Source organism: Salvelinus namaycush, chromosome 5, assembly GCF_016432855.1.
Source record: "Salvelinus namaycush isolate Seneca chromosome 5, SaNama_1.0, whole genome shotgun sequence".
In the NCBI taxonomy this organism is placed as follows: Eukaryota; Metazoa; Chordata; class Actinopteri; order Salmoniformes; family Salmonidae; genus Salvelinus; species Salvelinus namaycush.
Window position 1 is genome coordinate 22,912,345 of NC_052311.1, and position 27,903 is coordinate 22,940,247.

Genomic DNA, 27,903 nt, shown 5'->3' on the forward strand with positions numbered 1-27,903 from the left:
TTTGAAGTAGCAAAGATTTACATTGAAAATATATAATTAAAGTCCTTGATAGTAGTTAACATGCACTGGCAATATGGTGGAGCCATTTACGTTTTAATCCAGTAATGATCTCAGTGATTCGAGAGCTCATCTTCAGCCAGTCGATTGCTTCCCATGCTAGCATTGACGGCGACTGAAGTGCATACAAATGACGAGTTATTTACGATGGATAGTATTCAGAGAGAGCCCATCTTCATGAATGAACATTAAACATTAAACTCCTTTTGAGGGTGGTTGAAAAGCAGGCTGCTCAGTGGAGAGGAGAGGCTAGCTCCAGCACCAGTCTGTTGCTATGAATGGCCTCTGTAGGGGGAAACTGTCTCTTATTGTCAAGTTATTTGGCAGAACTCTTTTAAAAAAACATTTTTTTGTCTCATGTTAAATGCATCAACATTTCTCCGAATTCTTTTTTTGTTGCCCCTCAAAATGCCTTCGGATCAGGCCATCTTGCCAAACGGTTCCTGTCAGGTTCCTAAATGACCGACGCAGATGTATGGGACGCAAAATGAGAAATGGCTGCATGGTTACGGAGGAGGAAAAAGATGGGTTATTCTTTGGATCAGGAATTACCAAATGTAATTTTATGATTGAAGCAGTGTTTAACTCACGCTAGCTCTTCAGTAGTAGTTGCAGTAGTAGACTAAGGTTCCTTAATCAAACCCTAAAACATCATTGTTTAATTTAGGCTAATTCTTTCAACTCAAATGAATAACCGTTCTTCTAGTCTTATTACTGCTGTACAATACTAGTGTAGCGTATGATAATACTGTCACAGATGAACGCTGTGTACTTCAGTTTCTTTACCAAAAAGCTAGCAGCAAGTCTCTCGGAACTACATTTCAACAACTGTTTCTACATTATCATCATAATTTGTTGTCTGGGACTGAAATAAAGGGAACTCGGCAACCTGTTAGTGACTAGTAAACACATAAGAGTGTGATTGTGGTTTGCGATTTGCATGTTTGTGTTCTTGCGGCGATCTTGGAGCGACTGTTGGCCAGAGCATGTCTGCTCCTTCCGAGTTCCCTCTAAGGCTGTTAAACAGTCAGGGAGCTTGGAGAGTCGCCGCCATGCACAACCATTCCTGATTAGGTACCGACCGCTGGGCTCTCTTTCTCTCTCCCTCTCTCTCTTTTTCCCCTCACTCCTCCCTCTCGCTGTCTTTCTCTGTTCACTCTTCCCATTGTTACTGTTTTCGGGGTTTTCACATGAACAGAGGCTGCAGGGGGTGCCCAGAGCTGTTCTCACACAGAGTTTGTCCTGTTTTAGATTTTAATCACCCCCCACACACACACACACACACACACACACACACACACACACACACACACACACACACACACACACACACACACACACACACACACACACACACACGAGCCGGAGGGTACACACACAAACATGCACGCACACACCACCCTCCATTCACCCTTGTAGAATAAAACGCACACAAGATTTCAGTATCCTTCCTCCAACCCTAATCCCTCCTCCTTCCTCCTTCCTCCCACCCAATCCCTCCTCATTTTTCACCTTCCCAATCATGTTCTGTTAGTGGACTGGGGAGAGGTCATGTGGTCAGGCATGTGGTCAGCTCTTGCCTCCCCTGATGCCCTCGAAGCCACATCAGGGCCCTCACTTTTTAATGACAATTTCTTAGCTTCCATAATAGTTTAACCGAGTGACGTACATCACTGAAAATAAATGAGCTGCCGCTGCAGATTTGACTGTCTTCCATGCATAGTTTGGCCAACTCCAGACGAGCATATCACCAGTGCCTTTTCTGCTCCCTGCTTCTGAAAATCTTACGCATCAATCACTTGCGGACAGCGACTATTAAATGGATGCCGGAATAGTCTTTAAAGCCTTCTCCTTCCAGAAGTCTTGGAGACTGACTTTGGCTTGAAAGAGACATGCCTTGTATCTGTATCCCTTAGATTTAGTAGTTGTCTTGTTGAAATCCCCTGGGTTGAACTTGAAACTGCATGCAGGGGCACTCAGTATTATCTTCCAGTATTTATGATGACTCTGAATCACTATCAGTTGGCAATGGGAAAGACAATTGTACTGTACTCTGTTGTTTTTTCTTCATCAGTTTTCGAGGGTTAACAGCAGGCAGTGGTAGGAAATGGGATGAGTTGAATTTTCTGTCAATATTTTTTTATGAGCAATTAGCATAGTGTATTATTCCCCCTATTTCTTTCCTGCATGCTCAATGTATTTTGAATGCGATAGTGGATGGTGAGAGTGAATAAACTGTAGTTCTGAGGCCATAGGCTCACGCAGGGCTCGTAGCTCCAAGATGGAGATGGAGATTCTCCCATAGCAGTCCATTTCCATTTTGTCAGGAGCCCAAGAACGACTGATAAAAATGTGTTTTTGTAAACATCAAAGCAGAATTTTTGCAAATCCTGTTTTAGTTTTTTACCTTAACGTTCTCTCTTGGGGAGAAATAAGGTGCACTTGTTTTAGTTTTTTACCTTAACGTTCTCTCTTGGGGAGAAATAAGGTGCACTTGTTTTAGTTTTTTACCTTAACGTTCTCTCTTGGGGAGAAATAAGGTGCACTTGTTTTAGTTTTTTACCTTAACGTTCTCTCTTGGGGAGAAATAAGGTGCACTTGTTTTGATGTTCTTAAATTTCTCTAACCTTTTATCGTTGGGATATGTAGTTTGTAGGCTATGGTGGTTTTGAGGATAGCTTTGTAGTGGGCGGGTGTCACGCTCGTCGATGGAAGGATCAGACCAAGGTGCAGCGTGGTAGGCGTACAGCTTTCTTTTATTGATGACACCGAAAAGAAAAGAAAAAACAAAACGCACAGTTTTGGAGGGCTGGAAAGCAACAGTACAAAAACAAATCCCACAAACTAAGGTGGAAAAAAGGCTGCCTAAGTATGATCCCCAATCAGAGACAACGATAGACAGCTGCCTCTGATTGGGAACCATACCAGGCCAACATAGAAATACAACATAGATTGCCCACCTTAGTCACACCCTGACAATAACCAAATAGAGAATAAAAAGGCTCTCTAAGGTCAGGGCCTCAAGGAGAGGTAAACTTTGTCTTTCGTCTGTTTCGTTAGCTCTGATATAGTTCAACTACTAATTAAACTTTCCACTAAACTCTCCCTGGTACCAACAATATAGAAGAAATATGACTGTTCATGGAGAAAAATAGCAGTACTGCATTCACATTCTGGATAATGCAAGACCTTGGACCATTAAAAACGACAATTCATCATGATTTGTTTCAAGTCTTTATGTGGGGAGTACTCGACAACGAGCCCAGAAACTCTATGAAACAATACTCCGGTCCAAAAAGACTATGGGTTATTAGTTTAGGATTATATATACCTCCTAAACACATTGAGGGAACCTTGCTTGGCAGAGGCTGCAGGGGGTTTGGAGGACCGTCTGTAGACAAACTATTTTTTAACAGTTGCTGAAGTGCTCCTCTGAGAGGACGGTGATCCTCTTTATTAAAGCCACTTGTCCGGCATTGTCTCTCCACCACTCGTTGATTACATAAGAACGAGGTGCTTTGTGATCGTTTGCAGGCACTCTTGTTTTGTTTAGTTTTCGCTCTCCGTGGATTTTTTCCGTCTGGAGAAGATTTGGAAGCTCGGGGGATAGGACCGTATTCTGACTTCTCCCCAACACTGTGTGTTGGGGTCTGGCGGCGTTCCAGCTTTGTCTAGCTTTTCCGTGTACATTCCCAGTCCTGGCACAGTCCAATTCCCATCTCTGGAGCACACGCTGCTGGCTGCGGTCAGGAAGATTGATCGTGGCTGGGGCTTTTGTTTGACAAATCAAGCCAGTCGTGATTGCGTATGTGTAAAAAGCAGAAGGATAAGATAATTTATACCTGAGCCGTCACCTTTATTATTTGCTTATGTTTCCTTTTGCTCTTAAAAACGAAGCCTGGAATGGCACTTGGAGTTGTGCTTGACCCTCGGAACTCGCCGGTTCCTAAGCCGCCATGGCCATTAATCTGGGGCCCAAAAATCGCTGACGTTATATCTAAACAGTTAAATGAGTAAAGGAGAAATGGAGGGAGAGAGAGAGAGATGGGGAGAGAGAGTGAAGATAAAGTGAAATAAAGATGGTCTTTGTCTGCAAGTCTCAGGAGCCACAGGAAATAAATAATGTTGAATGTGCCGTTATATCACCCCAGTCCGCCTTTAGATTCTCTGAGCTATAGCAGGGCATTCATCAGACGTGCATGGTTCATGACATACGCTTTTCAGATTAAGCAATGCAAACACAGACACCGGGCCTGGGGTTTTCTAGAGGGTCGGCCATCCATTCCCAGAGTCAGGAAGATGACAGAGCCCTTCAAACAATACAGTGCCTCTTAAATACTACTGAATCTCATGGAAGGGTATGATCTCACTAATGCATAGGGTTTCTTAGAACCATGGAAGGTGTGTTCATTGTATGAAATGACCATCTTTATTCATTCAAGTTTAGTTTATTAGGATCCTCATTAGCTACTGCACATGCAGCAGCTACTCTTCCTGGGGTCCACATAAAACGTACAAATACCTGACGAAGTACAGAATAGTTATAGACAAGAACAACATAACATATTACATTAAATTGAAAATAAACAATTAAATAAGAGTTATTGCATTACATTTAAAATTACATTACTTTGAAAATAATAAATGCAGTTATATTAGGAAGACACCAAGAGACAACAAAAATACTATTTACACACTATTCCTATATACATATTAATATTCTTACAGTACAGTTAAATTAGATCTCTTGAAAGAGGAGAAGCGCTATGATACAAGATGTTTATTTTTTATAAGTGTCTTGGCTGACCTTAGTAATGCGTAGTTAGAAGGTGGATTCAATCCATAGCGCCGAAATATGACCTGCATTCACGGTAAATCGAAAATGACCTTTACATTTCAACCACGCTAAAACTATGATCTTCGTCGCTACGGATTGCATCCATTCCTTAGTGCTTGGAAGTCAGAAGTGAATGTGAGATGCTCCAGTGATGGCTCCATTTCCTCTCTTTCCCAACATGCTCTCTGTCCATACTCCAGCTACCTCAAGGCCCTATTGAATTATTGGCCAAACATAACAGCAGATGAACGTAATTTCACTGAAAACAAATAGTGCATTCGGCCTCTGCCAACGTTTTTTTTTAAATATTTTTTTAATAGAATCAACACGTTTTAAAGGTTTTAGTACCGAGTTCATTTTCTGGCGATACAAACATTCTTTGTACCCTTTATTATATTCAAAGCCAACGTCTGAGTAATTTCTTTTAACTGCTCATGATTTTGGCCTTGTGCTATGATGAAGTGTTACAGTGAAATAGCCCTGGTGATCCAGGTTTTCGGCACATTAGTTCCAAGTACACTACTGCTACAAAATCATTTTTTGGGTTATGTAGAATGGAATTATTCAATTTTCAAAAGGCCAAAAAATGATGTGCTGGAAGTCGATACTTCCAAGAACTTTCACCTCAAGCCGTCAACAATGTCTAATGAGACCTGTAATCATTTTGAAAGGATTATTCTCCACACGAGACGCACCCCTTTCCCCTGTCAGTTTTTATGATCAATTGAACCAGACTTGGCTTTCCAACATGTTGCATCAGAAGTTATAGTGTTGGAAAAGAGAGACGTTACTTTGCTGATGTTTCTTTTACTCTTTTCAGGTGGAGTCTTTGCGATCACAGTAACGAGTAGGAGTAACTGATGTGTAGCGTATTACTCATCTTTAATGCAGACCAGCATTGAGTTAATTAATTAGCGGCCCCCTCCACTGGTAGAAAACGGACTGACTCACTAACTCACAAAATATGTGTACTGACTATAGGGGGTAATATTCAAATGTCTTTCCTCCATGACCCCTTTCCCCCCCGTCACCCCATCTCTGTGCAGTCATCTTGGCACGGCTGCACATATGAGACATGGGGGAAAGTGTGTGTGAATCACTCCCAGTGCTTCCACCTTTTACAATATGAGGATGATAAGAAGGGAAATGTAGTGTGCTCTCAGGGATGCAGGCGATACCATGGAAACCAGGTCCTGTGTTTCTCCTCACCGTGCACCAGGATGGAGTGGCTGTTTCAGTACATTTTGTTACTGTTAGTGAGAGGGAGTGAAACCGTTGGGAGTGTTCAGTGTCTGCAGTCTCAGCCTTTTTTTTGCTTGAAGATATGGCTTGTTGAGAGTGCAAATTGAGCTTATGAAGTGTTTAAATCCCGCAAGGTTCCTAGTAGCGCAATGGATGAAGTGTGTGCAATTCTTCTCTTATAATTGGCTAAGGGCTGGAAGGTTTGGCCAGAAGGTTGAATGGAATGGTACATGGAGGATTTTATGAATCATCTAGAAGAATAGGAATCCACCTCACTGTGTTAAGAAATATGTGCCCTTGATTTATCGATTTGACCGACTAGACTGTGTGAACAATTCCTGTTGGATAAGACATCCTCTGTCCAAGTTGCAGGCTTAGACGGGTGTAGACCCTGGCAAATAGTCCTCGGCCACTTAAGGTATCATAATCGACAGCATTCAGGAGTGGCTCGGCCTGTGAATTATTCATGGCAGGCATAAATAATGGAGCATAGCAGCCAGTTAGCAGCTGCAACTCGAAATAGTAGTGGCCTGAAACACAATCTTTTCCCCTGTAAACTATGTGTTTCACCTGCATCACACCGGGGCGTCTGGGCCTGAGTGACAGGTTTGAGCAGGGGAACGAAACAACTCCTTCCTCCCTCCAGACCTCGCTTCATCTTCCTCCGATGAATTTTTCACCAAAGCCTCTTTGATATCTCTACCCCAGGGGAGCTTGGGTAATGTAAACTATAATTATTTCTCATAACCGCACATCTTCTCTAATTAGTTCTTTCCTCTGAACTGGACCTTGCATTTTTTACACATCAAGAGGACATGGGTTGGAAGTTAAATATGCATTGTTTGTTGACTTTGCCGAGTCCCTCGGCTCTGCAAGTGATGTCGTCTCCCGTCTTGTTTTTACCTGGTGAATGGCGCCCCAGCCGGGATGGCCGGCGAGGCCCCGCGTTAAGTCTTGTTCTCCAATTATCTGGACCCAAGGTCAGATCCACCACATCCTCATCCCAGACAGAGACCACTGAACAGTCCAAAATTCTGATTCAGAATCAGATTAATAAGCAGTCAGCGTGGAGACACGTTGTAATCATAGTCTTTTCAAGACTGCTCTTGGTTTTGGACAGCGTTAGTAAACATTCAGACTTACAAATCCAATTTTCATCTGGCTTTGGAATGTGTGAATGAAAATAGTTATAGCAAAGCAATGATAGTGCTCAAGTCATCAATGAGAAGGATCTCAATTCAATTGATGTATGTTAAGCCCTTCTCTGTCCAGGCGTCTTAAAGCTTTTCAAACTGGGTCATCTGTAATGGGCTGCAGCTCTTGAAAAGGATCTGGATGTTGGCATTTGCTCGTAGATCCTGCATGTGGCTTGTTTTAGAGTGGATTTGCAGGAGCACGTGAGGTCTGTTTTTCCTGTCAATGGCAGGCATGAATAGACTCCTGTATCTCTCCCCTCTTGGTGGTCCTGCGGCCTTGAAGCCAATTGTCTGCATAGTAAATGCCTGTGGGGGAAACTTCGGTTGGTGGACATGATGCAAAGTTTATTGGTCTCGTACTAGGGCTGGCCCCATTAGTCTAGTGGATGATTGTTTGGTCGGTTGGCTGTTTGTTGGTCAACCAAGATTTTTTGGGGCAACCAGTGGCAAATATATATGTGTGGCACACGAGACACCTGTTTGACTCATGCCTGTCTGAGTCGACTAATCCATTGCGGAGGCCACGGGAATGGCACACCATTCCAAACCAATGTTTGTTTGGTGATGATAATTTATTTTTCATTCAATATATTATTATTACAGTCTTACCGTTGTTATTGTAGGAATGGACACATTGTTTGCAGAGCGCACAACCTAGGCTACACGTGTGAGGAAAAGGTTTTGCTTTATTTCATTCCATTTTCAATTTATTCATTGTCTTTTGTTTGGAGCGCTCCTGTCAATCTTGAGTAAGGACATGCACCTGATTACGCATAGAACTAGGCCTACCTGGCCTTTGCACAAATGTAGGCTTAGAAATGTGTCTATTTGGGGATCTGATACTATTGATGATTGTCTTAACTCACCGTCACTGTGGATCTTCTCAAAGGAATGTTTTCTTTGCCTCTAAAAACAAATAAACAAAGTCTGTTTTTACATCCTTTGATAAGGATAATAGTTCGTCAATGTAGTCTTTTTGAAAAATCTTTCCAGCTCTCTCCCTTTCGATAACCACACAGCATGAAAGGGGAAAAAATGTCATACTCTGATCCGGTGGAAATGTCATAAAAAAAAGCCCTGCCTGATTACTTATTTTCCCTTGTGCAAATAGCCTACAGCTGTGTCTGTCTGTCCGGAGCTCACTGGCACAGGAAACTCTGAGGTCCCACAATATTTTATACAATGTTGCAAGTTTGCTTGCACAAGCTTCAGGCCTGACCCAAGTTAATAGTTGATACAATGTTTCAAGTTCCTTGCAGACTGGCCATGCAGAGCCAATATGATTTATAGGATATTTATTTGTATCATATTTTTTACCTGCGCGCTGCAATGTTTTTATTTGTTGGATTTATGTAGGCTATTTTTTACATATTGGCAACGGCAATAGAAGTTAGTTTTAGATTTATATCATTTTCATTTAGATATAATTTTGATTAACCACATAACATTGATTTTGAAATATGTGACTCACCACCTGGATTCATTCTTATGTAGCAAAATTTGAATTTCTGTTTTTTACATTGGATAAAGTAGAGACTCAGAGCTACACAATGGTATATCATACACTGCATTTGAGGAAACAATGGGAAAGTAATTATGCTTTGAAAGTTGATACGTTTGTAAACTCACTTTTGAGAAAAGGGCCTTTGAATGTTTTGGTACCTACTAGAGAGCTCTACTTTGTCTACACCCATTCAGCATTGTTCACACCCTCTTAATCCAGCCCCACCCATCTCTTTAATGATGCACATGAGGTCATGTGCTAAAGACTAAAAGTGGTAGTAGCCTACAATAAGGAAAAATTCCAGGTAAACAGAAGTGTCCAGATAAAAATATTTTATAAATATTAGATATTAGATGACGCTTACCCAGATACACTTGTCTAAATTGATGAGTCATGTGAAAGAAATTCTATAAACCCCAGCCACATCCAGTGGTGGAAAAAGTACTACATTGTCATACTTGAGTAAAAGTATAAATTATTTCAAATTCCTTATATTAAACTGTATTTAAAATTGTATATAAAAAAAAGTATAATAATTTGACGGATAGCCAGGGGCACAATGTACTTAAGTATCAAAAGTAAAAATATTAACCATTTCAACTTCCATATATTAAGCAAACCAGACGGCACAATTGTATTATTTTTATTGACAGATAGCCAGGGTCACACTCCAACACTCAGACATGATTTACAAACAAAGCATTTGTATTTAGTGAGTCTGCCAGATCAGAGGCAGTATGGATGACCAGGGAAGTTCTCTTGATAAGTGTTTGAATTGGACAATTTTCCTGTCAAAATGCAACAAGTACTTTTGGGTGTCAAGGAAAACGTATGGAGTAAAAAGTACATTATTTTCTTTACGAATGTAGTGAAGTAAAAGTTGCCAAACATATATATAGTAAAGTAATGTACAGATACCACATAAAACAACTTAAGTAGTACTTTAAAGTATTTTTACTTAAGTACTTTACACCACTGCCCAAATGCCTTCACACCAGCACATTAGCATACTTTATATACTGTTACACACGCACTTATCACATAGTATTCCATACATAAGTTAAGGCCATGCAACCTGAGTTGAAACCTGAGTGAGGTACACATCTACAGTTGAAGTCGGAAGTTTACATACACCTTAGCCAAATACATTTAAACTCAGTTTTTCACAATTCCTGACATTTAATCCTAGTAAAAATTCTCTGTCTTAGGTCAGTTAGGATCACCACTTTATTTTAAGCATGTGAAATGTCAGAATAATAGTAGAGAGAGTGATTTATTTCACCTTTTATTTATTTCATCACATTCCCAGTGGGTCAGAAGTTTACATACACTCAATTCGTTTTTGGTAGCATTGCCTTTAAATTGTTTAACTTGGGTCAAACGTTTCGGGTAGCCTTCCACAAGCTTCCCACAATAAGTTGGGTGAATTTTGGCCCATTCCTCCTGACAGAGCTGGTGTAACTGAGTCAGGTTTGTAGGCCTCCTTGCTCGCACACACTTTATCAGTTCTGCCCACAAATGTCCTATAGGATTGAGTTCAGGGCTTTGTGATGACCATTTCAATACCTTGACTTTGTTGTCCTTAAGCCATTTTACCACAACTTTGGAAGTATGCTTGGGGTCATTGTCCATTTGGAAGACCCATTTGCGACCAAGCTTTAACTTCCTGACTGATGTCTTGAGATGTTGATTCAATATATCCACATAATTTTCCAACCTCATGATGCCATCTATTTTGTGAAGTGCATCAGTCCCTCCTGCAGCAAAGCACCCCCACAACATGATGCTGCCACCCCCCTGCTTCACGGTTGGGATTGTGTTCTTCGGCTTGCAAGCCTCCCCCTTTTTCCTTCAAACATAACGATGGTTATTATGGCCAAACAGTTCTATTTTTGTTTCATCAGAACAGAGGACATTTCTCCAAAAAGTACAATCTTTGTCCCCATATGCAGTTGCAAACCGTAGTCTGGCTTTTTCATGCCGGTTTTGGAGAGTGGCTTCTTCCTTGCTGAGCGGCCTTTCAGGTTATGTCGATATAGGACTCGTTTTACTGTGGATATAGATACTTTTGTAGCTGTTTCCTCCAGCATCTTCACAAGGTCCTTTGCTGTTGTTCTGGGATTGATTTGCACTTTTCGCACCAAAGTACGTTCATCTCTAGGAGACAGAACGCGTCTCCTTCCTGAGTGGTATGATGGCTGTGTGGTCCCATGGTGTTTATACTTGCGTACTATTGTTTGTACAGATGAACGTGGTACATTCAGGCATTTGGAAATTGCTCCCAAGGATGAACCAGACTTGTGGAGGTCTACACATTTTTTTCTGAGGTCTTGGCTTATTTCTTTTGATTTTGCCATGATGTCAAGCAAAGAGGCACTGAGTTTGAAGGTAGGCCTTGAAATACATCCACAGGTACACCTCCAATTGACTCAAATTATGTCAATTAGCCTATCAGAAGCTTCTAAAACCATGACATAATTTTCTGGAATTTTCAAGGCTGTTTAAAGGCACAGTCAAATTAGTGTATGTAAACTTCTGACCCACTGGAATTGTAATACAGTGAATTATAAGTAAAATAATCTGTCTGTAAACAATTGTTCGAAAAATTACTTGTGTCATGCACAAAGTGGTTGTCCTAACCGACTTGCCAAGACTATAGTTTGTTAACACGAAATTTGTGGAGTGGTTGAAAAACGAGTTAATGACTCCAACCTAAGTGTATGTAAACTTCCGACTTCAACTGTACATGTAATCAGGGGTAAAGTGGCTGAGCAGCAGGATAACACCAAAAAATAGCAGCAACGTATGTGTTAGGAGAGAGTCATGTGAATAGAGGCACTGCAGATAGTGCTGATGACTGGACCGTCCAAACCACGCATGAACTAAGGAATATATATTCGGAGAGCCTGTTTCTGTCCTGCCCTTTAGTGCAGGGCATGTGATGTCCATAGCCTCTTTGTCGCAAAACTCCCTGATCTTGTCAAAAATATGTTGTCTAGCTGTGTCCAGTCCAGGTGGTGCTTTTACAGGCAAACCATCTATGGGAGGAAGGATGTCAGCATTGCGCAGCAGCTGAAACCTGGTCCCGACAGTCCGAACGCTCCTTGGAGACAACACCAGGCTCCAGAGCATCAAAGCTGTAAAACAGGGAATAACAAAAAAATCTGAAGATATTACAACCCTGCACAACATCAATTCACCTCCCAAGTTTAGAGAAGAATAACCTCATACAAATAATTATTGTTTACCTGAAGTGCTGGTACTGCTTGTTCTGGCCAGCGGCCTGAAGTACGGAGTCAGGTGTTGTTGCCAGCCATAGCTTTCCACCAGCACCGTACCATCATCTAGTCCAACCAGCTCTGGGATGTTGACCCCTGTCACAGTGCTGTCCTTCACAACACCAGCAATCTCAGACAAAGTGTTCACTCTGGTCTGTCTGAAGCGCTGCTTGATGAGGCTGAAGCACAAGTCAGTGGCAAACGTGGTGTGGCCTGTGATCAGGAAGTGAAAGTCCCAATTGTGGTGTAGCTTGTACATGGTCCACCAGGCACAATACCAGAGCACAAACTTGTTCTTGTTTTGGCACTGCAGTTATCACAATTCAGGTCCACACGTGTTTTCCCAACTCCGTAGTTGGTGAAGAAATGGTGCATGTAGTTGATGACTGCGCTGCTGCCTTTGCTTGCTTGGGCCAGCTCTCTTTTTGTTGACTGTATGACTGGTGGATTAGTCAGGTGTGTTCTACTGATTAATGCTTAAAGACAAATTCCACACAAACATTTCAGATTTATTATACAGTAGATGCGAAATGGCAGAGATAACATCACTACACACAGTTCATACAGGTAGTGTTAGCTACTGTAGCTAGCCAGCCATCTAACGTCAGCTGGCTAGCTAATAGCAAGCTTTAACTTGCAATACAAACCAATTGTCATAGCTAGCTAAGGTTAACATTAGGCTATAACTAGCAATGTGAAATGGCATTCTGAGAAAACATTTCTAACGTTACACACACTTCAAACACATAAGTTAATGTTAGCTAGCAAGCCAGCCACCTAACCTCAGCTAAAGTTAGCTAGCTAACAGCAAGCTTTAACTTGGGATCTTTTGTTTAGACCTGTCACGTTAACGTTAGCTAGCTAGCTAAAAAATTAACTATAATCCCAATCCATAGAGTAACATTACTAACAGTACAAACCGATTGTCATAGCAAACTAAAGTTAACCAAATAACATTAGGTTCATTGTTAGTTAGCAAGCCAACCATCAAACTCCAGCTGGCTAGCTAACAGCAAGCTTTAGCTTGCAATGAAAACAACTTTCTGACAAAATTTGAAACGTATAATATCTGAATCTGTAGCTAGATTCTTACCTGTATACATGGATGAAAGCTTCACGGCAGACTGCAACCCCTTTCATAAGACATCCTGTGTTGTTTCTGTTTAGTTTGCACAGCTTGTTTGGGCCGTTGTGTTCCACTGATTTCAAAACGTGTTATAAAATGAGAGAGTCAGCATTGCATGGCATGTTCGTCATCCAGAAAGTAGTCCATCACAACTTTTTCCCACTGACCTTGGTCGATAGAGCCTTATAAATTCAGGGAAGCAATGTTATTGAGAGCAGTAGCAACATATTTGCAGTTGTTCATAGCTAACATATATTTCAAGAAAACTGCAGTAGAAAGGATTATTTACACATTACGAGCAGCTCATTTTATAGACACAAGATGCAACACCGCAGACCAATCCAAACTCATCTCTCGGCATGTCCAGCCCAATCATTATCTCAGCCAATCATGGCTGGCGGGAAGGTTGCTGACTTTTTCTTTGGCTAAACCAACTAGGCTCATAATTTAACAATTTAATTTGTATTTACAGATGACATACACGTTTGATATTAAGGCACATGAAAGTTCACATGTTCGAGAAGGCATTTCTGCCAAAAAAAAGCATTTTGATAAAAAATATATTTTTTACGTTCAAAAGGCGCTCCTATGAAGTCGTGATTTGCCACATACGCCTAGTTTCCTGAATTGGGTCACATATGAAGACTATTCTAAATGATTTTGAGATATGAAGACATAAAATAAAATAAACTGTTCCACGAAAATATGCATATGAAAATCATAACTGGCACGCAGATCAGTAGAAATGGTATGATAACTTGGCACTCCAAATGGAAAAGGTTGTGGACTGCTGGTGTAGCCTATTACCGGCAACTTCAGGAGATTAATGTCAGAATCTGTGAAAGCCAGCAGGAGCGGGCAGCGGTAGGAGGAGGGTTGGGAACAGATTTTTTTTCTTCTGGCTAGACTATATGTCACGCCCTGACCTTAGAGAGCCTGTTTATTTCTCTATTTGGTTAGGTCAGGGTGTGATTTGGGTGGGCATTCTAGTTTTCTATTTCTTTAAGTGCCGGGTATGGTTCCCAATCAGAGGCAGCTGTCTATCGTTGTCTCTGATTGGGAATCATACTTAGGCAACCTGTTTTCCACCTGAGTTTGTGGGATATTGTTTTTGCACTGTAGCTGTATAGCCCTGCAGAACTTTACGTTCGTTGATCTTTTGTTATTTTTTTGGTGTTCATTCTAAAATAAATTAAGATGTACACTTTCCACGCTGCGCTTTGGTCTCATTCCGACGACGGATGTAACAGACAATCCCACCACCAAGTGACCAAGCAGCGTGCCCAGGAGTGGAGGACATCCTGGACCTGGGAGGAGGTAATGGCAAGGGACAAGACCCTGCCATGGAAGCAGGCGGAGGCAGCGAGGGAGGAACGGCGACGAGACCAGGAATATAGGACTCGACACAAGCACGAGAGGCAGCCCCCCCAAAAAATTGGGGTGGGGGCACACGGTGTGGTCGGTGGAGCCGAGGGGTGAACCAGAGCCAGTCAGGGAGTCGAGTGAGGAGCTCGATGCAAGATTCCGGAGAGAGCTGCTGGCATTGAGAGCGCTGCAGAGCAGGCATGCTGAGGAGCGTGACACCAGTCCAGTGTCTCCTCTGCGCACTCGCCCTGGGGTGTGTGTCACCGTTCACGGCACCATGTTATGCGGGTCTACGCACCGTGTCTCCAGTGCGCCTTCACAGCCCAGTGCATCCTGTGCCAGCGCCCCGCACTTGCCGGGCTAAAGTGAGCATCCAGCCAGGACGGGTTGTGCCAGCTCTACGCTCCAGACCTCCAGTGCGCCTCCACAGTCCAGTACGTCCTATGCCTCCTCCCCGTACTCGCCCTGAGGTGCGTGTCATTAGCCCGGTGCCACCTGTACCGGTCCCACGCATCAGGCCTCCAGTGCGCCTCCACAGTCCAGAGCTTCCGGCGACAGTACCCAGTCCAGAGCTTCCGGTGAAACCTCCAACGACGGTCCACAGTCCGGAACCTCCTGAGGCGGTCCACAGTCCGGAACCTCCTGAGGCGGTCCACAGTCCGGAACCTCCTGAGGCGGTCCACAGTCCGGAACCTCCTGAGGCGGTCCACAGTCCGGAACCTCCTGAGGCGGTCAACAGTCCGGAACCTCCTGAGGCGGTCAACAGTCCGGAACCTCCTGAGACGGTCAACAGTCCGGAACCTCCTGAGACGGTCCACAGTCCGGAACCTCCTGAAGCGGTCCACAGTCCGGAACCTCCTGAGACGGTTCACAGTCCGGAACCTCCTGGACGGGCCACAGTCCGGAACCTCCTGTGATGATCCATGGCCCGGAACCTGCAGTGATGATCCATGGCACGGAGCCTCCAGTGATAATCCATGGCCCGAAGCCTACAGTGATGAACTATGGCACGAAGCCTCCAGTGATGATCCATGGCCCGAAGCCTCCAGTAACGATCCAAGGTCCAGAGTCTCCAGCAACAGTCTGCAGTCCAGAGTCTCCAGCGACGGTCTGCAGTCCAGAGCCTCCAACGACGGTCGGCAGTCCAGAGCCTCCAGCGACGGTCGGCAGTCCAGAGCCTCCAGCTACGGTCGGCAGTCCAGAGCCTCCAGCGACGGTCGGAAGTCCAGAGCCTCCAGCGACGGTCTGCAGTCCAGAGCCTCCAACGACGGTCGGCAGTCCAGAGCCTCCAGCGACGGTCGGCAGTCCAGAGCCTCCAACGACGGTCGGCAGTCCAGAGCCTCCAGCGACGGTCGGCAGTCCAGAGCCTCCAGTGACGGTCGGCAGTCCAGAGCCTCCAACGACGGTCGGCAGTCCAGAGCCTCCAGCGACGGTCAGCAGTCCAGAGCCTCCAGCGACGGTCGGCAGTCCAGAGCCTCCAGCGACGAGCTACGGTCTGGAGTCCCCGGCGACGATCTACGGTCCGGAGCCTCCGGCGACGATCCACGGTCCGGAGCCTCCGGCGACGATCCACGGTCCGGTTCCTCCGGCGATGATCCACGGTCTGGTTCCTCCTGCGACGATCCACGGTCCGGAGCCTCCGGCGACGATCCACGGTCCGGTCCACGGAAGCGGAGGGATCAGCAAGCGGAGCGGGGTCTACGCCCCGAACCGGAGCCGCCACCGAGGCTAGATGCCCACCCGGACCCTCCCTCATAGAGTCAGGTTTTGCGGCCGGAGTCCGCACCTTTGGGGAGGGGGGGGGGGGGTACTGTCACGCCCTGACCTTAGAGAGTCTGTTTATTTCTCTTATTGGTTAGGTCAGGGTGTGATTTGGGTGGGCATTCTAGTTTTCTATTTCTTTGTTGGCCGGGTATGGTTCCCAATCAGAGGCAGCCTTCTATCGTTGTCTCTGATTGGGAATCATACTTAGGCAGCCTGTTTTCCATCTGAGTTAGTGGGATATTGTTTTTGCACTGTAGCTGTATAGCCCTGCAGAACTTTACGTTCGTTGATCTTTTGTTGTTTTTTTGGTGTTCATTCTAAAATAAATTAAGATGTACACTTTCCACGCTGCGCTTTGGTCTCATTCTGACGACGGACGTAACACTATATTGAGCTCTGGCTCCCTCTTTAGTAATTTGTGTCTTAATTTTTAATCGCAATGCTTAAAGCATCAGACAAGCTCAGTAACCTACATATAGTTGATTTTATTCAAACATAGGGTGTGTCTATATATGGAAAAATACATGTTTAAACATTTTGACCAATCGATTCGTCGAAAGAACTCACGACTCTCGGTCGATCAAGATTGTTTTTTGTTGGGACAGCCCTATGTTTCTTGCTCCAGCAGTGCAGTAATATCTAAAGGATTATGTTTCTAGCTACAAAAGTTCAGTAATATCTACATGTTTGTTTCTAGCTCCAAAAGTGCAGTTATATTTAAATCCTTACGTTTCTAGCTCCAACAGAGCAGTAATATCTAGCAGCACAATATCAATATACACATGATCCAAAGGGTATATATATATTGTTTTTGGGGCCTATTGCACCTCACCAACACACATCAACCCGCACAGCGGCAGATTCAACTGTAGGACTGAATAAGACTGCATAGAGAGACAAATAATTACCATAATCACTGTCAACATTAATGGAGATGGCAACGCTGGAGAATTCAAACCCGACTTTTCCATATTTATAGAAGCAATAAACAAAGAATGCAAACGGAAATGTCTGTTATGATTCAAAGTGAACACTGTTTACTGGCATTGAAATGCATATTTGGGTTAGGGGATGAGATTGGATTGTGGAGTATGAGTGGAAATTTAATATTTATGGGCTAGACACAATGTGACACCATAATGTCTCTATCTTTCTCTCCCTCTCTCTCCCTTCATCTCTCTCTTTCATTATGCTAAAGATACCACAGAATGGTTTTGGGTTGTGTAAAACACTAATAAGAAGTGTGTATGTCACGTTCTGACCCTAGTTATTGTGTTAATCCTTTGTTTTGTTGGTCAGGACGTGAGCTGGGTGGGCATTCTATGTGTTGTGTTTCTATGTTGGGTTTAATGTGCCTGATATGGTTCTCAATTAGAGGCAGGTGTTTGACGTTCCTCTGATTGAGAACCATATTTAAGGTAGGCTGTTCTCACTGTTTGTTTGTGGGTGATTGTCGCTGTGTCTGTGTTTATTGCACCACACGGTACTGTCTCGTCTCATTCGTTCGTTCGTTCTTTCCTGTTCGTGCGTTCTTCATTTTATGTAGTTTGCATGTTCAGGTCAGTCTACGTTGTCTGTTTGTTATTTTGTATTTATCAAGTATAGTTCGGTTCAGTGTTCGTCTTGTCTAATAAATTCATGATGTCTACATACCTCGCTGCACATTGGTCTTCCGATCCCTCTCTCCTCTCCTCGTCCGAGGAGGAGGAATATTACGACGACCGTTACAGTGTATCTCCAGGCAGTAGTTGAATACTGTCTGTACACTGTGTAGACGTGTGTGTAAAACCATAAAGCAGCTCCCTCTAGATGGAACTGTCCCAGTCTAATGCATTGATAACTACACTCTACATTTGGCATCAAACTACCATTGATCTCTACACTTGACATCAAAATAAGACTATTCAGAATGTGAATATGAAACACTTGACATTTCAGTAACTCTCCTCTCCCCAGCCCTCTGCAGTTTTATGAAGAGTGGAAGAATGATCACTTGTCCCTGCTGGGCGCATATCTGTCAGAAATGCGAGCAGGACGTTTCGCAGTGAACCTAACGGCTATAGCAGGCATTGTTTGGCACTGTTTTCATGAAAATGGTGGTGTTTTTCTTTCTCTCCAGGTGGAAATTACGCTCCAGGACGTCAACGACAACCCACCTGTTTTCCCGAACGATCTTCTTGACGTGACCATCGAAGAGAACATCAGTGATGGCTTCAAGATAATGCAGCTAACAGCCACAGACGCAGATGAGGTAAAGTCTCCCAGGATTGGCCTTTTCTATATTCTGTCTGTGCGGATGCCTATTTGAATGGAACTCTGGCAGATAACTCCCCCGTCCCCGTCCCCTATGCTAGAGGGAAGGATCAGCCAAAAGGCAGCCATTACAAAAAGCAAATGTACAAGACATACCGTCGTTATCTCTGTGTTACCATCAAAATTGATGTTTTTTTATGTACATCTTGACTAGATTTGGTGCCGTACTTAAATGTAAAGCGCTCAACCTCCTAAATACATTATATTGCTCTTATCTGCATATAGGAACTTGGAAATGAAAATCTGGAAATGAGCTGATGTGAGCCTCTGTTAGGGGATTTCTTGAAGTGGCTGCAGGTAGAAACGTAGTTTCCAATATCCCAAAAATTAAATAAGAATTACGTCTAATTAATGTGCTCTACAATTATTTACCAAGTATCCGACACAGCCACTGGCGTAACGCAGTTTGATCAGTCACATTCCTGAAGCCCAAGAAACAAACACTTAGCGTCCTAGTACATATGGAAATGAAAAAGGTTTATGAATTACTTTTTGGAGGGTTACTGTCAAAATTATTTATTAAGTGAAAAAAAATTGACAATCGATGATGGGCACATGGGCCTCCAGTGCTCGTGCATCCTCACTCCTTGAGGGGGCTGCGGGGTTGTCTGGTACACCAGTGACCACAACTTGTAGTTGGAGAAATTACAGCACTTTTTCTTGCTCACACACACAGACACACTCGGTCCCCAGCGATCACGTGTTTTGACGTTATCTGAGATGCCTAGGGGCCACAGGTGTCACCGAGCCCTGAGGAGAGCAGCTAACGATTGGCTCCTCGCGCCGGGCAGATTGTCCCTCCGCGGGCCTCTGTAGTTCACATTACATCACTGGCTTCACCCTTGATTAGAAAAAGGCTCCATCTTTCGCAGCTTAGGCAGGATGTGGACATAAAATCCAGCACTGAGCGAAAATCAGGTCCTCCCAGCATCTCCAAGGCCTGCGGTTCCTTGGCCCTGCCAATGAGGCAGGGGAACTGAATGGAAAGAACTGGGGCCATTGTGAGGAGGGATTAGTGTGTGAGAGAATATGCACTCATACTTAACGTTAACTTATGAGGCCACACATTTTTATTACACAGCTGTTACCTCACCAACCTCGCCAGTTAGAATGTGAGAAAAATCATGCACAGTCCATTTCTGGAATGGTCATTGTATTCAGAATAGAACATTGACTGTAAATCCTGGAGTCAGGTCAATATTTTGACTAATAGGGCGTTTTAAGGACATTTGAGTAACTTCTCTTGGACTCAAGTGAACTTGAACTCGGAGCTCTGATCTTGAAGGATTTTAAATTAAATGGACTTGGACGGTTTCCGTTATTTTCTTTTTCACTTTTTCCTCATAGTCAAAATCAAAGGGAAGAAAGACTTGAGCTGTGTTCCAGTAGTATCAAATAGCTGCCTTCCCTTGCCTCCTCTCCTTCATGACCACTGATCCAAAAGTACCTGAAAGGGGAAAGCAATATGATGAATCCTATCCAGTCATTTTACCTATTATGGGTCATGAAGGAAATTATAGTTGGAAAAGGCACTTGTTTAGAGTATTGGGACGCAGCCTCTGACAAAGTAGTTGCACTCAGATATGATCATTAAGCTGAACTCCAGATAAAGTCGGCCAATTTCTGCCCACATCCTAACGCAGGAAGCGCAAGTTGCGCTGGCACTAAGCGTATGGAATGCATTCAGGCCCTGTTCAGAAATCCCCATGTGATCCACGGAGCCGTAACCAGGCGTGGCAAGCTGTTGGCCAGCTAACTGGCTGAATTCAGACATCATAATGATCCCATCCAATTTAACAGTGCTACATATGGGAGTCATGTGTGAGCATATTAAAATGCTGTTTCTATGCATCCGTTTTTCGCTACTCCCGAAACGAAGGGAACGGTTGCATTCAGTTTGGAAAAGACAAAGAATAAAGCTTTGCTCTCTCCTGTTATGAAGGCCTCTTTTGGAGAAAATGGTTCTCACCTGATTATTTGAAAGAATAGAAAAAAAAGCTGCACTTATTGTCTTTTTGGAGAGAACATTCTCGTTTTATTAGCATTCTGACACAGTGTGGAAAATATGCAGGTACCAAAAGCAAGCCTAACTAAGAAAAGTATCTAGAACAATGGGTGCTAAAGAAGCAAAACAACAACGTAATAGCCAAAAAGACTGCTGAAAATACAAATGAGCGTGACTGAAGTGAGTTCCTACAAGACAGTTACTAAAGCATTGTATGATGTACCCCACATGTAAATACACAGTTATTTACTAAATCAACAGTCCTAGGGGGGAACATAAGTTTCAAAGTTCCTTCTTTTGGTACTGTGCATCACCTACAAATCTAGTTCTTAAATGACTGTATCAGTTTAGATTGATGGATCGTAAATAGAAGCATTAGCACACATCACCTCTCAACACGTTGCTGTGATTGGACTTTTAACACCTGTCTTGTGATTGGCTCACGCGGCCTAGTCTTGTTTCAGGACTAGGCCGCTTTTCGACAGCTCTAGGAGTCTCTCCTCACCCCGCGCTGCTGCAACTCATCTGCTAAAGGAGTTTCCTTATACCCAAGTCTGGCCCGGAATCCTGCTCTTTAATTGGTTGCCCCCCTCTTTCTTCCCTCTGTGCCTTGGGACGGCTGTAAACTAGTCAGTCTTTTTACAAGGGAAGGTCAGGGGAATGGTCAGTGTCAGGGGGAGACGATGGACCCGCTACTCCTCTCCTCCTCTCTCCTTTTGGTCCCCCTACTCCTCTCCCCTCCACTCCCCCTCTTTCCCCACTCCTCCACCTCTTTTTCAACCCCCTACTCCTCTCCTCTCCACTCCCCCTCTTTCCCCACTCCCCCCCCTCTTTTTTAACCCCCTACTCCTCTCCCCTCCCATCCCCCTCTTTTTCCCTCTCCTCCTCTCTCATTTTGAAACCTATCAGAGAATTAATTAGCAGACGAAGGGTGTCTGGTTCCAGTTTGCAGCCCAGGTGGCTGATGGGAATCCCAGATCCAGCATTCGGATTGATGACAAGGGCCTGTTAGATGAACACAGCCTCAATCTGACCTCTCACAAAAAAATGTACCACTCTGTAGGTCTGGGAATGAGAATGGGCTCTCTGGAATTGCAATGGGGGTAACTCACAATGATGAGGTTTTTGTCCTTGATAAACTAGCAATAAACTATTACTACTTACTAAATGGGAGATACATCAACTTTATTTTATTGCATCAACTCCATTTTATTGTATATTGTCAAGATCAAAAGTACCCTTGAAATCACCCTGAAATGAAAGATGTTTTTAGCTTTTGACAAGTCAAAACATAATTCCTCTGTTGAAAAGTAGTAGCTTTTGAAGTTGACTTTTTCCCCTCACTTAGCATCAGACATCAGGAGAGAGTCATCTGCTCTGGTATTGTGCTCAGCACAAACATAAATGTCAAGCTCTGTCGCCACTGTTATTCAGTTGTCATACCACGTCCAGTCCTCTACTCCAATTGCAAAGGACTACTATGGCTTTCACATGTGTACTGGGTTGTACTTGTCCAAGGTATCATGGGATCTATTAGTTGCGTTTATAGAGGAACTCTATAGCCCCAGAGTTCAAAGACCAAGAGTAAGGCCCAAGAGAATACTGCCATTCAGCTCCTGTGAGTTTTTCTTTTCACCCATATGACCATTCTATTCTGAGGGGAGCTTGCTAAGTGATGCATTTGCCATATATTTCACTCATTGAGATTTCTAATATAATAATGTCTAATCTATTAGCCCTAGAATAAGGTATTTGATAAAAGTGTGAACGCACGCAGTGGGTGGTTGTGAACATGAATTTCACTCTCACAAAGAAAGTAGTATGATGTCCCTCTCTCCCCCTTCAGCACTTTGACTAACCATAACCCTTAACCTATGTTAATCATCACGGTCTCATGTAAAAGGATCCGCCCCTTTTTTTCAATTTTCGCCTAAAACTGCCTGTAGCTTAGGACCTGAAGCAAGGATATGCAAATTCTTGATACCATTTGAAAGGAAACACTTTCAAAGTGAAACAGTTTGTGGAAATGTTAAATTAATGTAGGAAAATATAACACATTAGATGTGGTAAAAGATAATACAAAGAAAAAATTATGTTATTTTTTTTGTACCATTTTGAAATGCAAGAGAATTATTCCAGCCCAGGTGCAATTTAGATTAGCAGTGTATGTGCAACGTTTTAGACTGATCCAATGAACCATTGCATTTCTGTTAAATAAATTGCATCAAGACTGCCCAAATGTGTCTAATTGGTTTATTAATACATTTTCAAGTTCATAACTGTGCACTCTCCTCAAACAATAGCATGGTATTCTTTCACTGTAATAGCTACTGTACATTGGACAGTGTAGTTAAAGTAACAAGAATTTAAGCTTTCTGCCAATATCAGATATGTCTATGTCCTGGGAAATGTTCTTGTTACTTACAACCTCATGCTAATCACATTAGCCTACGTTAGCTCAACCGTCCCGCGGGGGACCCACCGATCCTATAGAGGTTTTAATTAAAGCCTCATAATAAAGAATCTATACTGAATCTTTCTGCCGTTAGAAATAACCAATTATAACCATTTGTATTTCTTCAGGGTCCTAATGCGCTGGTGACCTACACCATTATCAGCGGTGCCGATGACAGTTTCCGGATCGACCCGGAATCGGGGGACCTGATCGCCACCAAGAGACTGGACCGGGAACGTCGCTCCAAGTACTCCCTGCTGGTCCGAGCTGACGATGGAAAGCAATCCTCAGATATGAGGCTGAACATCACTGTCAGTGACGTCAACGATCACACGCCTAAATTCTCCCGTGGAATGTACTCCTTCGACATTCCCGAGGATATGACACCAGGTAAAAGGCTGTCACATGGCGTTGCTTGTAACTGCCAGGTTCTTTCATGATTACTCAGTGTGAAAGTTCCCAAATTAATTTCTGCTAAAGTTTATTCCATTCCACCTGAATGTGGTCTATCTATATTTTAAAGGCTTTTAATGCAGACGTTTTGCTAGTTAGCTAGGTCAACAAAGATTGTAACACTTTATTTTAAGGGTCCATAATAAACCATTTATAAGGCATTTACAATACATTTTTTTCACTGTTTATGAATCATTATTCCCATATTTGTAAATGTTAGATATTCACATATGTATATATAGTTCGTTAAACATCCTTTGTTGTGTGCTTGTTCTATTACCAGGTACTGCAGGAATGTCTACCAATGGCATGCCCATCTTTTTGTGAGAAATTACACTAGTCACTCAAAACATTTAAAGTATTTCTACATTATAAATGGCAATCACTTTAGATTAGGGACTGCAAAAATACTTGAATAATGATTAGTAAATGGTTTATTAATGTGGGAGTAATTATTAATAAATGGTGAACAGACAATTTATATATTCCTTATAAATGGTTTATTACAAACCATTAAAATAAAGTGTTACCGGGACATTGAATCTGTTCATAAAACTGTGGCACTTGGAAATATGAAATATGTTGTATTTTTTTTATATAGCAGTTGAATGAGTTGGTAGGCAGACATGAGGGAATCCCAATCCAACAATCCAAAAACCCTCTCAAACCCTCACTGTCTGACTGTCTGCTTCTTGACTTGTCAGGCTCCATTGTGGCGGCGATCCTGGCTAGTGACTCGGACTCGGGGGTGAACGGCGAGATCACGTACTCCCTGGAGGAGGAGGACGAAGACGAGACCTTCCTGCTCAACCCCGTCACGGGGGTCTTCAACGTCACGCGGCCCCTGGACTATGAATCCCAGCAGTACTACATCCTGACTGTGAGGGCCCAGGACGGCGGTGGTCAGGCCAGTGCGGTCAGGGTCTACTTCAACGTCCTGGACGTCAACGACAACCCTCCCGTCTTCAACGCCACCTCCTACAGCACTTCGGTCACCGAGAGCCTCCCCCCTGGCTCCAGTATCATCACCGTAGGGGCCAGTGATGCAGATGACGGTATGTATGTCCCTTCTGTCAGTTGCTGATTTCCATAATAGGATAATCTGCCACACCAATGACGTGAACGGATGGTTCATGAAAAATGCAGGAGAACATGGTCAATATAGCATGGCCCATAACTATTTTTCTATGACATAACACCTGTAATGATCATGCAGTGAAGGCAGTTAGCTAACATAATATTAAGCCATATATTTATTTTCCATTTTTCATTCCTGTCACATTGGGATCATGTTGTGAAATACGGTCCACTAGGCTTGAGGTATTTATCCATTTCAGGTGGTTACCTTAGACTGCTTCATGCTATTATAACAGCCATCCCTTTCTGACTGCAATTACCGCTCTGACCATACCAGGCCTAATGCGGTTACTGTGACCCACATTCCTGGGGCAGAAGCCTGTCTTGTGTCTCCCAACGTCAAGCTTCTTCTCCTCCACTGTCCACTTGCTCTCATTGACCCTCACTGTCGATAGTCAGTCACCGTTCTCTCTCTGTGATCTCAACGTTCTCTCAAAGTTCTCTCTGTGCGATCTTGACGTTCTCTCAACGTTCTCCCTCTGTGATCTCAACGTTCTCTCAACGATCTCTCTGTGTTATCTCAATGTTCTCTCAGCGTTCTCTCTGTGTTATCGCCCCCCCCCCCCCAGAGGTTCCTCAATCCTTGACCCCTGTAGATGTGGTTGTAACCTAAGGATAGAAGTAGACTTGGCCTTTTTGATAATGGATTACCTGTGTTCAGTAAACACGTCTGGAGTGTGGGAAGGTGCTGGGCCGCTTTCCACATGAATACCCCAATGACTTTAATTACAGACGCAAAATGTAAGCTCTTTTTCCCCCGGCTCCAGGGGAGGAACAAGGATTAAGCTAGATTTCAAGGTCTAATAGTTTGCATTTGTGCGGTTTCTGTAGTTAGTTATTTCATTGAAATTAGTGTTTCGATTGTGAGGGAAATCCCCAAATTATAGAATGCGGACTATCAGTAAAGGAGGTGATTTTAAGTTGCTGTGCGGTTTCTCTTTGGAAAAGGATTGATTACCCTGCATAAAGGCATCCTCCGTTTGGAGGAAGAAAGTGGAAGGCTGCTGAGACAGTTGTTTTTGTGAAGACATTAAGGCAATATGTGGAAATGCATGTTGATAGCGAATATAACATTATAATTCAGACATACAGTATATAACTGTCATATCTAAACAACCTGGCATCAACAGATGTCAGTCCAAATTATCTACGCTTGATTTGTTTAAGGTACAGTGCAGTATATCACATGACATGTTCTCTGGGATATTTTAAGGTAATCTAATCCTACCCCTTCCAGATGAATACTTCTCGACTTGAAACAGAAAGAGCCATTATACTGTAACTACCCCCGACCATAACAAACAGCTGAAGCAAGCACACAAAGCTTCTTCAGAACTTCACATTTTCTAGTACAAGTAACTAACGCAAGGTACCCAACTCCAAATCTATTGCTATGGCTTGTCTTCCAGGTCCGAATGCCCAGCTACTCTACTCCATCGCATCAGGAGATCCTCAGAGCCAGTTTGACATCACCAAAGCTGGGGTACTCCAGACCAGAAAGGCCTTGGACCGGGAGGCCCAGTCCTTTTACAACCTGGTGGTCATTGTCCACGACCTGGCCCTCGCCCCCATGACTCGCTACACCAGCACGACCCAGGTGTCCATCATCCTGCTGGATGTCAACGACTGCCCGCCAACCTTCACCTCCCAGAAGAGGACCTATATCCAGGAGAATACTCCAGTGGACACGGTGGTCTTCACGGCCCATGCCATTGATGCAGACAGTGGGCCCAACAGCTACGTGGAGTACTCCCTGAAAAGCCCCTTTGGGAACAAGTTCAGCATAGGAACTATCGATGGAGACGTGAGGCTGGTGGGCGAACTGGACCGGGAGGAGATGTCCAATTATACATTGACTTTGGTGGCCAAGGATAAGGGCGAGCCGCCGCTGTCTTCAGCCATGGATGTCACGATGCTGGTGCTGGACGTCAACGATAATACGCCCAGTTTCTCGCAGAACATCTACGACATCGAGATTGAGGAGGACACGCTGACGGGCTCCGACGTCATCCAGGTGTTTGCCAGCGACGCTGATGAGGGAACCAACGGGCAGATCCGTTTCTCCATCGCTGGGGGTAACATCAACTCTGATTTCAGGATTGACTCGGTCACCGGATGGATCTCAGTGGCCAAGCAGCTGGACCGAGAGGTGCGGTCGTCTTATTCATTGGTGGTCCAGGCTTACGACCGCGGAAGCAGCTCGAGGGTAGACCGCGCCACAGTCAACATCGTGCTGTTGGATGTGAACGATTGCCCGCCGGTGTACGAGCTCTCTCCCTACTCTGTGAACGTTCAGGAGAACGTGGGGAGTCTCCCCAGCAACATACTACAGGTCAGTGAGGTCTTTCACTTTGTTAGTCATTCTAGAAAATCATGGTCAAACATTATTGACATTTCTGGACTGGGAATTTAAGTCTCATAAACAAAGCACTAATTCATATGCCAGGCTTTAGACCTTCAACAAGCTAATGGCTTAACTTAATTTCTAGGAATATTAATCCATTAAGTATGTATGGTATCAGTTTACAAACTGATACCGTACAAACTTACATACTTGCGGTGCGGCAGGTAGCCTAGTGGTTAGAGCGTTGGCCTAGTAACCGAAAGGTTGCAAGATCAAATCCCCGAGCTGACAAGGTAAATATCTGTCGTTCTACCCCTGAACAAGGCAGTTAACCCACTGTTCCTAGGCCGTCATTAAAAATAAGAATTTGTTCTTAAAGGACTTGCCGAGTTAAATAAATAAATAACATCAAGCATGGTGGTCTTGATTTTGCGAATTAGCATAGGAAATAGGCAATTAAAAATATAAAGAATGATAGCAATGAGTACTGCTAGTTTCACACTTTTTTAGATAAAAGATTATTGCTTTAGAAAATGTCTTTGAGGTATTACAATCCAAAGTACCAAATTGAAGTGAATGAGAAAGGACGTCTCCACTGCATCGAGCAGACACACAATGGACCTGTCTCCACTGCAGAGCAGACACACATAGAACCTGTCTCCACTGCAGAGCAGACACACATAGAACCTGTCTCCACTGCAGAGGAGACACACAATGGACCTGTCTCCACTGCAGAGCAGACACACATAGAACCTGTCTCCACTGCAGAGGAGACACACAATGGACCTGTCTCCACTGCAGAGGAGACACACATAGAACCTGTCTCC

At 43.7% G+C, this 27,903-nt stretch overlaps 1 protein-coding gene across 1 annotated transcript in view; it reads left to right on the forward strand.

Moving 5' to 3' along the window:
* LOC120046971 (protocadherin Fat 4-like) overlaps positions 1–27,903 on the forward strand; it is a 103,165-nt gene that overhangs the window by 41,867 nt on the left and 33,395 nt on the right. The window contains exons 2-5 of the mRNA XM_038992522.1: positions 18,489–18,620; positions 23,271–23,532; positions 24,300–24,650; positions 26,142–27,064. Coding sequence (XP_038848450.1) covers positions 18,489–18,620; positions 23,271–23,532; positions 24,300–24,650; positions 26,142–27,064 — 1,668 coding nt within the window. The remainder of the gene's footprint in view (positions 1–18,488; positions 18,621–23,270; positions 23,533–24,299; positions 24,651–26,141; positions 27,065–27,903) is intronic.